We start from the raw sequence: 12,626 nt of genomic DNA, 5'->3' as shown, positions 1-12,626 counted from the left end.
GAGGAAAGGTTGCAGGATTTGGGAATGTTTAGTTTGCAAAAGAGAAGACTGAGAGGAGACTTAATAGCTGTCTACAAATATCTAAATGGCTGTCACATTGTAGAAGGATCAACTTTATTCTCATTTGCACAAGGAAAGACTAGAAGCAATGGGATGAAAGTGAATGGGAGGAGAGACAGATTAGATATTAGAAAAAACTTTTTGACAGTTAGTGATCAATGAGTGGAACAAGCTGCCAAGAGAAGTGGTGAGTTCTCCTTCAATGGAAGTCTTCAAACAGAGGCTGGACAGACATCTGTCTGGGATGATTTAGCGAATCCTGCTTTGAGCAGGGGGTTGGACCAGATGGCCCAGGAGGTCCCTTCCAACTCTACCATTCTATGATTCTAATGTTCCACAAACGTCTCCAGTTTATGTTGACTGCAGACTTCACTGCCCATATACAGTGGGTACGGAAAGTATTCAGACCCCTTTACATTTTTCACTCTTTGTTTCATTGCAGCCATTTGGTAAATTCAAAAAAGTTATTTTTTTTCTCACTAATGTACACTCTGCACCCCATCTTGACTGAATAAAAATAGAAATGGAGAATTTTTTGCAAATTTATTAAAAAAGGAACACTGAAATATGACATGGTCATAAGTATTCAGACCCTTTACTCAGACACTCATATTTACGTCACATGCTGTCCATTTCCTTGTGATCCTCCTTGAGATGGTTCTACTTCATTGGAGTCCAGCTGTGTGTAATTAAACTGATAGGACTTGATTTGTAAAGGCACACACCTGTCTATATAAGACCTCACAGATCACGGTGCATGTCAGACCAAATGAGAATCATGAGGTCAAAGGAACCGGCCAAGGAGCTCAGAGACAGAATTGTGGCAAGGCACAGATCTGGCCAAGGATGCAATAGAATTTCTGCAGTACTCAAGGTTCCTAAGAGCACAGTGGCCTCCATGATCCTTAAATGGAAGACGTTTGGGACCAGCAGAAGTCTTCCTAGACCTGGCCGTCCAGCCAAACTGAGCAATTGTGGGAGAAGAGCCTTGGTGAGAAAGGTAGGTAAAGAAGAACCCCAAGATCACTGCGGCTGAGCTCCACAGATGCAGTAGGGAGATGGGAGAAAGTTCCACAAAGTCAACTATCACTGCAGCCCTCCACCAGTCGGTCCTTTATGGCAGAGTGGCCCGACGGAAGCCTCTCCTCAGTGCAAGACATATAAAAGCCCGCATAGAGTTTGCTAAAACACACATGAAGGACTCCCAGACTATGAGAAATAAGATTCTCTGGCCTGATGAGACGAAAATAGAACTTTATGGTGATAATTCTAAGCGGTATGTGTGGAGAAAACCAGACACTGCTCTGGAGAGACCTGATAATGGCTGTCCACCAACATTCACCATCCAACCTGACGGAACTGGAGAGGATCTGCAAGGAAGAATGGCAGAGGATCCCCAAATCCAGGGGTGAAAAACTTGTTGCATCATTCCCAAGAAGACTCATGGCTGTACTAGCTCAAATGGTGCTTCTCAATACTGAGCAAAGGGTCTGAATACTTATGACCATGGGATTTATCAGTTTTTCTTGTTTAATAAATTTTCAAAAATTTCTACATTTCTGTTTTTTTTTTCAGTCAAGAGACTCAAGATGGGGTGCAGAGTGTATACTGAGGAAAAAAATGAACTTTTTGAATTAACCAAATGGCTGCAATGAAACAAAGAGTGAAAAATGTAAAGGGGTCTGAATACTTTCCATACCCACTGTATCCCACGTGACCGCAGCAGTCAATAACCAGCTTCACCAAAGAGTAAAACAATGTCACATACAGATATAATGCACATGCGATGTCATAGTACAGGGTTCATGCACCGAGTAACATCCTTCAGTAGTAGTAATGTGCACACCAGGCATCTACATGGGGCTCCATAATAAAGCGTAGGGGCTCATCCATATCTCTGCTTTCCTTACAATGTCTGTAGTCCTCAATAACCGCACCTTATAGCAGAGCGACGATGGGCCCCTTTAGTTTTCGGCTTTTGGCTATGTCCACACTGTGCATATTTGATGCGGTTTTTTTTCCCAGGCGTAAACGGTCCAAAAACGCAATGGTATATTTATGCACGCTTATTCAATGACAATCTTGAAGTGTTGTGCATACGATCAGTAGATATCCATGCATATTTGCAGTGCATTTTTTTTTTTTTTTGCAGCATGTCAATTCTTCTTGCGTTTTTGTCTGCGTTTTTGACCCATTGACTGCACAGGAAAAAAACACAGCATATTTTTCTGCACATTTTTGCTGCCAAGAGATGCAGAAATTTCTGGAAGAAAATACTGCAATGTGCGCACATAGCCTTAGTCATCGTCTAAGCCGCTACCTTGGTAGTTACGCCCATAAGGGTAAGACATGAGATGCCGTATTCCTTGTTACATGTGCCCCTTTTTTGTCTATTTTTTTTGGGTATTTTTGGCAATTTTTTTTTTTAATTTGTGCTTATTTTAAAGTCTATCCTAGTGCTTTTTTAATGCTACTTTTTGTGCTAAAAAGATCCCAAAAAGTTAAAATACAAAAATAAAGCATTTTTTTTTATTTTGGGCAAAATCCATGAACCATGTACTCCATTTTGAGAATTTGGCACAAAAATGTCAAAGAAAAGAAAATATGATATGTGACTTTATAAATAAATGAAAACCCACAAATGAATGAATCAGGCCCTAGGAGTCAATATGGGAAAGATTTCTTCTCCCGGCTGCGTGTCCTGTCCGTTCCCCTATAAAAACTGACAGCGTGTGTTGACCTGGAAGACAAGATTACTGAAAGCTTAAGCGAACATCTTGCCATAGACCTTTGCCATAACTCAGTTGGGTTTTCCTTCTTTTTTTTCTTCTTATCTTGTGGGATTATTATTTAGTAATCCTCTAACCCCAGCTGTGATGCCGGTGCCTACCCTCCTGCACCAAGGAAGAAGTCTATGGATTTGAGATCTGGACAGCTGGCAGAGACCCGCACAAAGCTGGCTATTTATTCAGTCTTTCTGCTCTTTGTACACATTTACATCCGCCATTGGAAATCAATCAAATAACACCGGACTGTTAAGTAATATTTGTCATTATAATTGCAAGCTGTTTGCCATGTAATTAATTCCCGCTAATGGCAAAAAGCAAACAATAGTTTCAGGCGCCGTCTTCTAGATGCTAAAAATGAAATGTCAATACCATGTTTAGCATTTTAAAGAAAGGCACAGTCTGACAAGTAAAAAGCCAGACTGGCAAGCGAAGCAACAGACACTGTGATACGTCAAAGCAAGGGCTGAAAAAGTCTGCCAGCACTGTACGGGCAGGGTGTGTATAGCAGCCTATTGAAAAATGGAACAGCACTGCAGGATCAGACTACACAGGGTATGGTTGTAGTCTGTTACTATGGCGATATAATCTAAATAGATACTGTAGACACAGCAAACAGAAATGGTAATGAATAACATCTCTAAGTAGTTTTGAAAGTTACAGAACTTTTATTAAAGTAAATACAGTGCTGTGCAAATTAATTGGGACAAAGCATTTTTTTAAGTATAATCGTAAGTTGGTTACCAGTCAGTAATTCAAACGAACCAGTTTTAACGGCTTTGAACAGGCACTCACACCTGTTCTAAGCAGTTAAAACTGGTTTGAATCACTGGTAACAAACTTACGATTTTACTTAAAAAAATGCTTTGTCCCAATTAATTTGCACAGCACTGTATTTACTTTAATAAAAGTTCTGTAACTTTCAAAACTACTTAGAGATGTTATTCATTACCATTTCTGCTTGCTGTGTCTACAGTATCTATTTAGATTATATCGCCATAGTAACAGACTACAACCATACCCTGTGTAGTCTGATCCTGCAGTGCTGTTCCACTTCTTTCTATTTCATAAAACTACTAAATGCACAGAGTACAAAGTAGGGGACAAATGGAAGGATGCATGAGACTTCAAGACTGTAGTACAAAACCATACATAATGTGATAGTTGCCTTGGAGATGCATAGATCTGCTTGGTGGCTGTAGAAAAAAAGCATACAGGAAATTTTTAATTAAGAACTAGTGCAAAAATGCTTCATTTTTTTATATGGATGTGATTACAAAAATGGACACAGCCTTAAAGGGAATCTGTCACCCATTTTTAGTGATATCATGTAAAGATATCATTCAATTTTGTGTCACATAAGGATTCTATTAGGACTTTTGAGTCTCCCTAATCCCGCACCTTTGATGCATAAATACCTTTTTTTATCTTGTTTGAGATGTATGTAAATCGCCGCGGTCCGGTCCGATGGGCGTGACTTATTCGCCTTCTCCCCCCCTCCTCGGCTTGCTGAACGTAACTTCATCTGTGAATATCACAGATGCAGTAGTTTTTACACGCTTGTGCATTGAAAAGGTCTCCGGCACTTGTGCTGTATGCTTTGCCCAACTGTGGGCAAAGCATATAATCAGTACTGTGCATGCGCCAGTATTTTTCGGCACCATCTATGCCCCTGAAGTCTTCACATGCAGGACACTCTTCCTGGACGCCGGATGCATGCTGAAAAATAGCAGCGCATGCGCGGTACCGATTATATGCTTTGCCCACAGTTGGGCAAAGCATACTGCGCAAGCACCGGAGGCCTTTTCAGTGCTCTAGCGCGAAAACACTACATGAACGCAGGAAGAAGAAATGTGTCGAGCAAGACGGGGGGGAGAAGGTTAATAAGCCTCACCCATCGGACTGGACCGCGGCGATTTACATATATCTCAACTGAGATAAAAAAAAAAAAGTATTTATGCATCAAAGGTGCGGGGTCGGGGCGAATCAAAAGTCCTAATAGAATCCTTATGGGACACACAATTGAATGATATCTTTACATTATCACTAAAATGGGTGACAGATTCCCTTTAATAGGGGTTTTCAGGTTGTAGAAAACCTCTTTGCAGCACAGTTTAAAAAAAAACAAAACTACAGCTGTAGAAAGAGGTTTAATAAAACTGGAAAACCACTTTAAAGTGTATCACAGATGGTCCCCTACATCAGATCGTCATGGTGTGCCTCTGGACCCCTTTGGATCTTGCTGTTTTACAGCCTTCCATGTAGCATGTCTTCTCTTTGCACTGCTGACTTGAAGATGAGGCGATTGGTCGCTCCTCATTAGCCATTTTTTAAATATTACCCTCTAATAAATTTACTATTTGTGTGGAATCATAGGATGAACTAATATTTAACCCAATACGAGAAGAAAAAGGCTACCTGTAACCATATGCACACTCCCAGGGTTGTGTAGTATAAAACGTATAATTTTATTATACAGAAGACAGCAAGCAAAAAATGTATCTAAAAACAATTAAAAATGTACAACAGGGTTTCCCAGTCCAAAATACCCCATAATGTATAAACCGATCTTATACATTGAATTGTGCATCCACATAATAGTGTGACAACATTTGACAAAGATATGGATCAAAATATAAATATAATGCACATAGGTCAATACAAAAAGCACATACCCGTGAAAAAGATGGTAATGAATATCCCTAAGGCAAAGACTACAATAGTCAACCAAGTAAGAGGAAAATAACCCTTAGAATGGTATTGGATAATATCCGGGGCCAACATGGGGTTTAAAGAAAGCCTGATTGCCTTAGGAGAAAATACAAAGCATGAATGGGCATTATCATGACGTGATCCAGCCAATCTATATGAAAGGAGAGACTGGTCACACGAATGTTGTAGAGGACAATGGACAGAAGGTATGCCCCATGAGGCAGTGACAACAAAATATTCCCCAAAAGAATACCCAGGAGTATACCTACATGTGAGTGAGAATGCGTCACATGGATGGGAGAGTGCCAGTGGAATCACGGAAGTATGGGGAGGTGGGGACGGTGATGGAATGTAAACTGCCCAAGCCACATGAAACCCACCCCACGCGTATCGCTGCGTCTTGCAATCCCATACTTCCAATCTTGTAGTGGTCGATGGCTTCTTGTAACGACCCGTTTTTTTTTTTTTTTGCCAGACCATGTTGTCCTCTCAGTGAAGGTCGTTTGGACGTTGATGCTCAATGGTAAGGACTGAGCACCCAATTGTCACAAACAAGTAACCTTTCTGAGAGATTTCATCAGCACCCGGAAGATTACCTCCTAGAGGTCTCTCTTTTTTCCGTGACATTTTTGGAAGAATTGTCAGGTATGATTTAACTTCTTCACGGCCGTACCCATGCATACATAGTTTAATTTAGGGAATGTTGGCGTTGCTGGCAGATTCCTTCCTGCACACAGCACACTGAGGTGCACAGTGGCCAGCACCTGTGGTTTTGCGTCGCAGAGCGGTGGGAAGGTGGCAGTTTGTGGTAGGGGGGGCACAAGAGGTGGGAGAAGACTGAAGAAAACCAATGTGAAGAGACAGTGTGAGAAGTTCATGGTAATGACGAGTTACTATAGCAACAAAGTGCCCCCCATCCCCTCTTTACTTCAGTCCATTATCAACCTTTTGATGTTTTGTGCTTTCAAAGGGGAAGATCCTGCAGACATTTCTTAAGACCCCCCCCCCCCAATTGTTATTCCAACACGTGACATTAAAGAACACCGGCTGACATAATGATATTTTATGGCTGCCATTACGAGAAGTGGACCTGTGGGCGAGACCCCCCGAAGTGGGAGTGGACGGTCTGGCATCTGCAGCTTTCGCTCCAGCCCAAAATTAATTTGTCAGCTCCTTCGCGGCGACGGCATTGTTCTTCATCATCCCATGTACAAACTGAGCGTTTGCTGGTAGCAATTACCGGCAGCTCATCCCCAGCTGTGAGCCCGTCTTTATGTTCTCTCGCCGTCTCCTCGTCTAATCCCACTCGAGCATGGTGTAACCATTCTGTCACCGGCTCATGGCTGGATTTACGTGTGTACTAATGTAATCACAATGTAAACAGCTCATTGTCATTCAGTATAATACTCTAATCTATGCATACACCTATCCCAGCCCGTATTCTCCGGTCCCTGGACACGGTGACGTCTGACGGCACGCAGCTTAGATATGGCGCTCGCTGTAGGTTGTAATCCCACAGTCTATTTCCCTCACATTTTCCGCCTCCTTGTCCACATATTACATATCTCTAGCAGTGTCCATCTCGTGTCCAAATATATTGAAATCCAAGCAAAATGACCCTGTCTTTTCCCCAGTGACATAACACTTAGGGGCAAGTATGATTGAGGCAGAGACAGTGGCAGAACTATAAATGGCACATGACGGTTGGGGGCCTTCATACACATTTGGCATCCATGAGCTTCTAGCTACAGTTCTGGATTGATGTGATGTAAGTGCAGCTGCTGGGAAATGCTAACATGATGGACGGTGACATAACTGAGAGGACGCTGTGCATGAGGGGGTCATCAGCTATTTTTTTTTCTTCTAAAAGTTGCAAGTTATCCTGCTATCATCCAATCCAATTTAGAGGGTCAGATCCTACTCTGAATGCTGCAGCCAGGATCATATTCCTCGCCAATCGTTACACCGACGCCTCTACCTTGTGCCGGTCCTTACACTGGCTACCCATCCACTCCAGAATCCAGTACAAACTTATTACCCTCACCCACAAAGCTCTCCATTGCTCAGCACCAAATTACATCTCCTACCTTGTTTCAGTATATCACCCTACCCGTGCCCTCCGTTCTGCTGATGACCTGAGGTTAGCATCCTCAATAATCAGAACCTCCCACTCCCGTCTCCAAGACTATAAAACGTGCTGCGCCAATTCTTTGGAATGCACTTCCCAGGTCAATACGATTAGTCCTAAATCCCCACAATTTTAAGCGAGCCCTGAAAAAGCATTTATTCAGACTGGCCTATCGTTTCAACGCATTAATCTAATCTATCCCTGTGTGGCACAGCCAAAAGTTTTACCATAACCAGGTTCCCCGCGTCATGTTCCCACATGCTTTATGCATCTATTAGCCCTCTGTGTCGGTACTGTTAATAATAATAATAATAATCATTTATATAGCTCCAACATATTCCGCAGCGCTTTACAGTTTAACAGTTTCAAAACACAAGTCATAAGTAACAACGTTAACAATACAATAATTAAAGCAAAATAAGACGACCCTGCTCATGAGAGATTACAATGTACAATGAAGTGAGGGAGATGCAAAGTACAGGTGTGTATTTACAATTGTGTATTTACAATGAAGGTCCAGCCATCTTGAGGGAGTGAAGGATGGATGGAGATAGTGAATGGGCTACACACGCACACTTACACATAGAATGACTTTGATTAGTGAACGTGATAGGCCACTCTGAACAAATGTGTTTTGAGGGAGCGCCTAAAACTATGCAAATTGTGGTTAGTCCTAATTTCTTGGGGTAGAGTATTCCAGAGGATAGGAGCAGCACAGGAGAAGTTTTGGAGTCGGGAGGTACGGATTAGTGCAGAGGTTAGTCGAAAGTCGTTTGCAGAGCGCAGCGATCGGCTAGGCCGATAGACAGAAATGAGGGAGGAGATGTAGGGGGGTGCCGCACTGTGGAGAGCTTTGTGGGTGAGAACAAGTACTTTGAATTGGATCCTATAATGAATGGGCAGCCAGTGTAATGACTGGCGAAGAGCAGACACGTCCAAGTACCCATTAGCCAGATGGACGACCCTGGCCGCTGCGTTAAGTATGGACTGGAGAGGGGATAATCGAGTGACGGGGAGGCCAATTAATAGAGCGTTGCAGTAATCCAGGTGGGAGTGGATCAATGCTACAGTGAGGGTTTTTGTTGTTTCCATGGTGAGAAAACGGCGGATTCTAGAGATGTTCTTTAGGTGTAAGCGGCAAGAGATTGTATATGGGATGTGAAGGAGAGATTGGTGTCAAACATAACACCCAGACAGCGCGCCTGCTGCCGGGGTGTTATTGTGGTACCATCCACGGAGAGGGAAATGTCAGATTTAGGGAGGTTAATAGACAGCGGGAGAAGAAGTAGTTCAGTTTTGGAGAGGTTGAGTTTCAGATAGAGAGTGGACATGATATTGTAGACTGCGGACAGACAGTCACTGGCGTTCTGTAGTACAGCGGGGGTAAGGTCGGGGGAAGACGTATATAGTTGTGTGTCATCAGCATAAAGATGGTACTGAAAGCCAAATCTGCTGATGGTCTGTCCAATTGGGGCCGTGTAGAGAGAGTAAAGAAGGGGGTCAAGTACTGAGCCCTGAGGTACCCCGACAGCAAGAGGAAGAGGAGATGACGTGGAGCCAGAGAACAAAACACTGAAGGAGCGGTCAGAGAGATAGGAAGAGAACCAGGAGAAAGCAGTGTCCTTAATGCCTAGTGACTGGAGCCTAGAGAGTAGGAGATGATGGTCAACAGTATCGAAAGCTGCAGATAGGTCAAGAAGAATGAGCAGAGAGTGGGCACAGTTACGTTTTACTGTCAGAAGGTCATTGGTCACTTTGATGAGTGCAGTTTCAGTCGAATGTAGGGGGCGGAAGCCGGACTGTGAAGGGTTTAGAAGGGAGTGAGTGGAGAGGTAACCGGTAAGGCGGGAGTAAACTAGGCGTTCCAAAAGTTTAGAGATGAAGGGGAGATTGGAGACTGGTCTGTAGTTGTTTGTGCAGGATGGGTCGAGAGCGGGTTTCTTTAGTAATGGAGTAACAATGGCGTGTTTGAAGGAGGATGGGAAAATGCCTGAGGAGAGGGAGAGACTAAAGATTGTAGTTAGGTGGGTTGTGACAACTGGACCGAGAGCCTGGAGGAGATGTGAGGGAATGGGGTCGGTAGTGCATGTAGTCGGACGAGAAGAAGAGAGGAGTCTGGAAACTTCTTCTGTGATGGGATCAAATGTGGAAAGTGAGCCAGGGGAGATGCAGGAAGGGATGGGAGTCACAGCACTTGGTGGTTGGGAGCAGATTTCCTGACGGATATTATCTATTTTTTCTGTAACGTGGGAGGCCAGGTCATCAGCACAAATGTCTGTGATAGGGGCTTGTGCTTTTTGCCTGAGGAGGGAGTGAAAAGTGTCAAAAAGTTTCTTGGCGTTGTTGGCTAGTGAGGAGATCAGGGTGGTGAAGTAGGTCTGTTTGGTGAGGTGAAGAGCAGCGTTATAGGTTCTTAACATAAATTTGAAGTGGATGAAGTCTTCTGGTGTGCGGGTTTTTCTCCATAGGCGTTCAGCACTCCTAGAGCATCGTCGGAGAAGTTGAGTTTGCGATGTGAGCCAGGGCTGTTTTACTCTGTGCTTGGAGGTTCTGAGGGTGAGGGGAGTTACTTGGTCAAGGGTGCTTCTAAGAGTGTCATTGTAGGGATGAACAGCCAGATTAGGACAGGAAAAAGAGGAGATTGGGGACAGTGATGAGTGTAGGGAATCTGAAAGTGTCTAAGGGTTAATGGTTTGTAGATTTCTAACTGTGTGGTAGGTAGGAGTGAGCTGGGATGGGTGAGGATTTGTAAGCGTGAAGGAGAGAATGTTGTGGTCAGAGAGTGGAAGCGGTGAGTTATTTAGGTGGGAGATTGAACAGAGCTGGCCGAAGACCAGATCAAGGGTGTTACCGTCCTTGTGTGTCTCAGAGGTTGAAAGCTGCGAGAGGCCTAGAGCGGTGGTTAGTGATAGAAGCTGGGATGCAGATGTGGAAGTAGGGCTGTTATTGGGGATGTTGAAGTCTCCCAGGATGAGGGTTGGAAGTTCTGAGGACATGAAGTGCGGCAGCCAGGCTGAAAAGTGGTCAAGGAAGTGGGTGGGTGAGCCTGGGGGCCGGTATATGACCGCTACCCTGAGGGGGAGGGGACATAAGAGCCTGATGGTGTGGACCTCAAAAGAAGGGAATAAGAGTGATGGAACTGGGGGGATGACCTGGAAAGTGCATTGTGGGGACATGAGTATGCCGACTCCACCACCATGTCTGTCTGTGGGTCTCGGGGAGTGAGAGAATTGTAAGCCACCGTAGGAAATGGCAGCAGGAGAGACAATGTCAGAATCCTGAATCCAGGTTTCAGTGAGGGCCAACAGATTAAGAGAGTTGTTCAGAAAGTAGTTGTGTAGGAAAGGAAGCTTGTTACAAGCAGACCGTGGATTCCAGAGGGCACAATTAAAAGATGGAGATGAGGGAGTGCAAGTAATATTAATAAGATTATTATGGTTTCGATATGAGGTAGGGTAGGGGTTGAGGTTGGAGGATGGTGGACCAGGGTTGGGGGAGATGTCCCCTGAAATCAGTAGGAATAGGAAGATAAAGAGCAAATAGTTGTTGGAATTGTAAGTAGTTTTTTTCTGCGATGTGTTTGGGCAAGATGTCCTGAGGTTTCTCAGGAAGGTGAGGAGTGCATGGGAGCTGTACATGGGAAAGGGAAGTATAGAGGGGCTGATGTGTATGAGTCGTGATGGGGGGGGATAGGGTGGTGAATGTGGATGGCAAGGGAACACAGGAGGATAAAAATAAAGCACATGGATAAAAGAGAGAGCAAAGTGTGGGTTACCTGACTCTTGCCCTGACTAACTTGCATGTATAACTGCCGTTTTCCTGATGCTTAGCTTCTGTAATGCTTTGCTTATGGGATGCTTGCGTGCTGCACCCCACACTGCGTGCTTCCCCTTAGGAACTACTACATATATAGGCCACACTACAGGGTCAGGAGAGAGGGATTGTGTGAGCTGGTTGGGTATAATTTGGCAGCTGGGGCCAGCACACCAGGGGATGGTTAGATGATCAAAGGCACCAGGCTAGACAAGGCTGTGTCACTATGCTATAGCACCTTCCACCTGATAATATCTAGAAAGGCCCCAGTCATGGATCTAAAGCAGTAAGTATTACATACAGTGCAACAAATGAATTATACCAAAGCTTTAGCAAGCATATTAAAATATGCAGCAAATTGGTAAAGCAGCAGAAGTATGGAGTTGTACCATTTGGATATATTGCAGCAGAAAATAGAGGCAGCAGAGGTAGGAAGCTGTACCATTCAGGCTGCTTACTAGCAGTGAATGGAGTAAATACATGCAGGGTGGCTCAGTTGATTACCATTTGTTACACACTTAACATTATGGCTGGTCCATACAATCAGGGCAATTGTTACCACCCACCTTTCGTGTCCACCTCTTTCCTGATAGACTGTAAGCTTGCGAGCAGGGCCCTCATTCCTCTTGGTATCTGTTATGATCTATGTGATTATTGTTATGCTGTAATGTCTATCCTCTGTACAAGTCCCCTCTGAAATATAAAGTGCTGCGGAATATGTCGGCGCTATAGAAATAAAATTTATTATTATTATACTCTGATCCAGTCCTATTTATAGGGACGGATTCTACTCTGATCCAGTCCTATTTATAGGGATAGATTCTACTCTGATCCAGTCCTATTTATAGGGACAGATCCTACTCTGATCCAGTCCTATTTAAAGGGACAGATCCTGCTGTCATCCAGTCCTATTTATAGGGACAGATCTAGCTGGGATCCAGTGTGATTTAGAGGGACACATCCTGCTGGGATCCAGTCCGAGACGGACAGATCTTGCTGGGATACAGTTTGATTTATAGGTACAGATCATGCTGGGATCCAGTTTGATTTTGTGGGGCAAATCCAGTTTTGGATTCAGTACCAATTACAGGAATCAACTTTGTTAGGATCCAGTCTCATTTACAGGA

At 43.8% G+C, this 12,626-nt stretch overlaps 2 protein-coding genes across 10 annotated transcripts in view; one reads left to right on the top strand and one right to left on the bottom strand.

Annotated features, from left to right (window-relative positions):
• The window catches only part of SHANK2 (SH3 and multiple ankyrin repeat domains 2), a 641,049-nt gene that overhangs the window by 524,241 nt on the left and 104,182 nt on the right, over window positions 1-12,626 (top strand). The gene's annotated exons all lie outside the window — the stretch shown is intronic.
• LOC141046968 (uncharacterized) overlaps window positions 3,177-12,626 on the bottom strand; it is a 29,571-nt gene continuing 20,121 nt past the window's right edge. The window contains exons 3-4 of the mRNA XM_073541825.1: window positions 6,799-6,901; window positions 3,177-3,197 (exon numbers count right to left, since the gene is read on the bottom strand). Coding sequence (XP_073397926.1) covers window positions 3,177-3,197; window positions 6,799-6,901 — 124 coding nt within the window. The remainder of the gene's footprint in view (window positions 3,198-6,798; window positions 6,902-12,626) is intronic.

The sequence above is a fragment of the Dendrobates tinctorius genome, unplaced genomic scaffold (genome assembly GCF_039654945.1).
Source record: "Dendrobates tinctorius isolate UK_male_01 unplaced genomic scaffold, ASM3965494v1 ptg000124l, whole genome shotgun sequence".
Classification (NCBI taxonomy): Eukaryota; Metazoa; Chordata; class Amphibia; order Anura; family Dendrobatidae; genus Dendrobates; species Dendrobates tinctorius.
The sequence above is the reverse complement of the archived record's forward strand: the minus strand, read 5'-3'. Positions and strand labels throughout refer to the sequence as shown.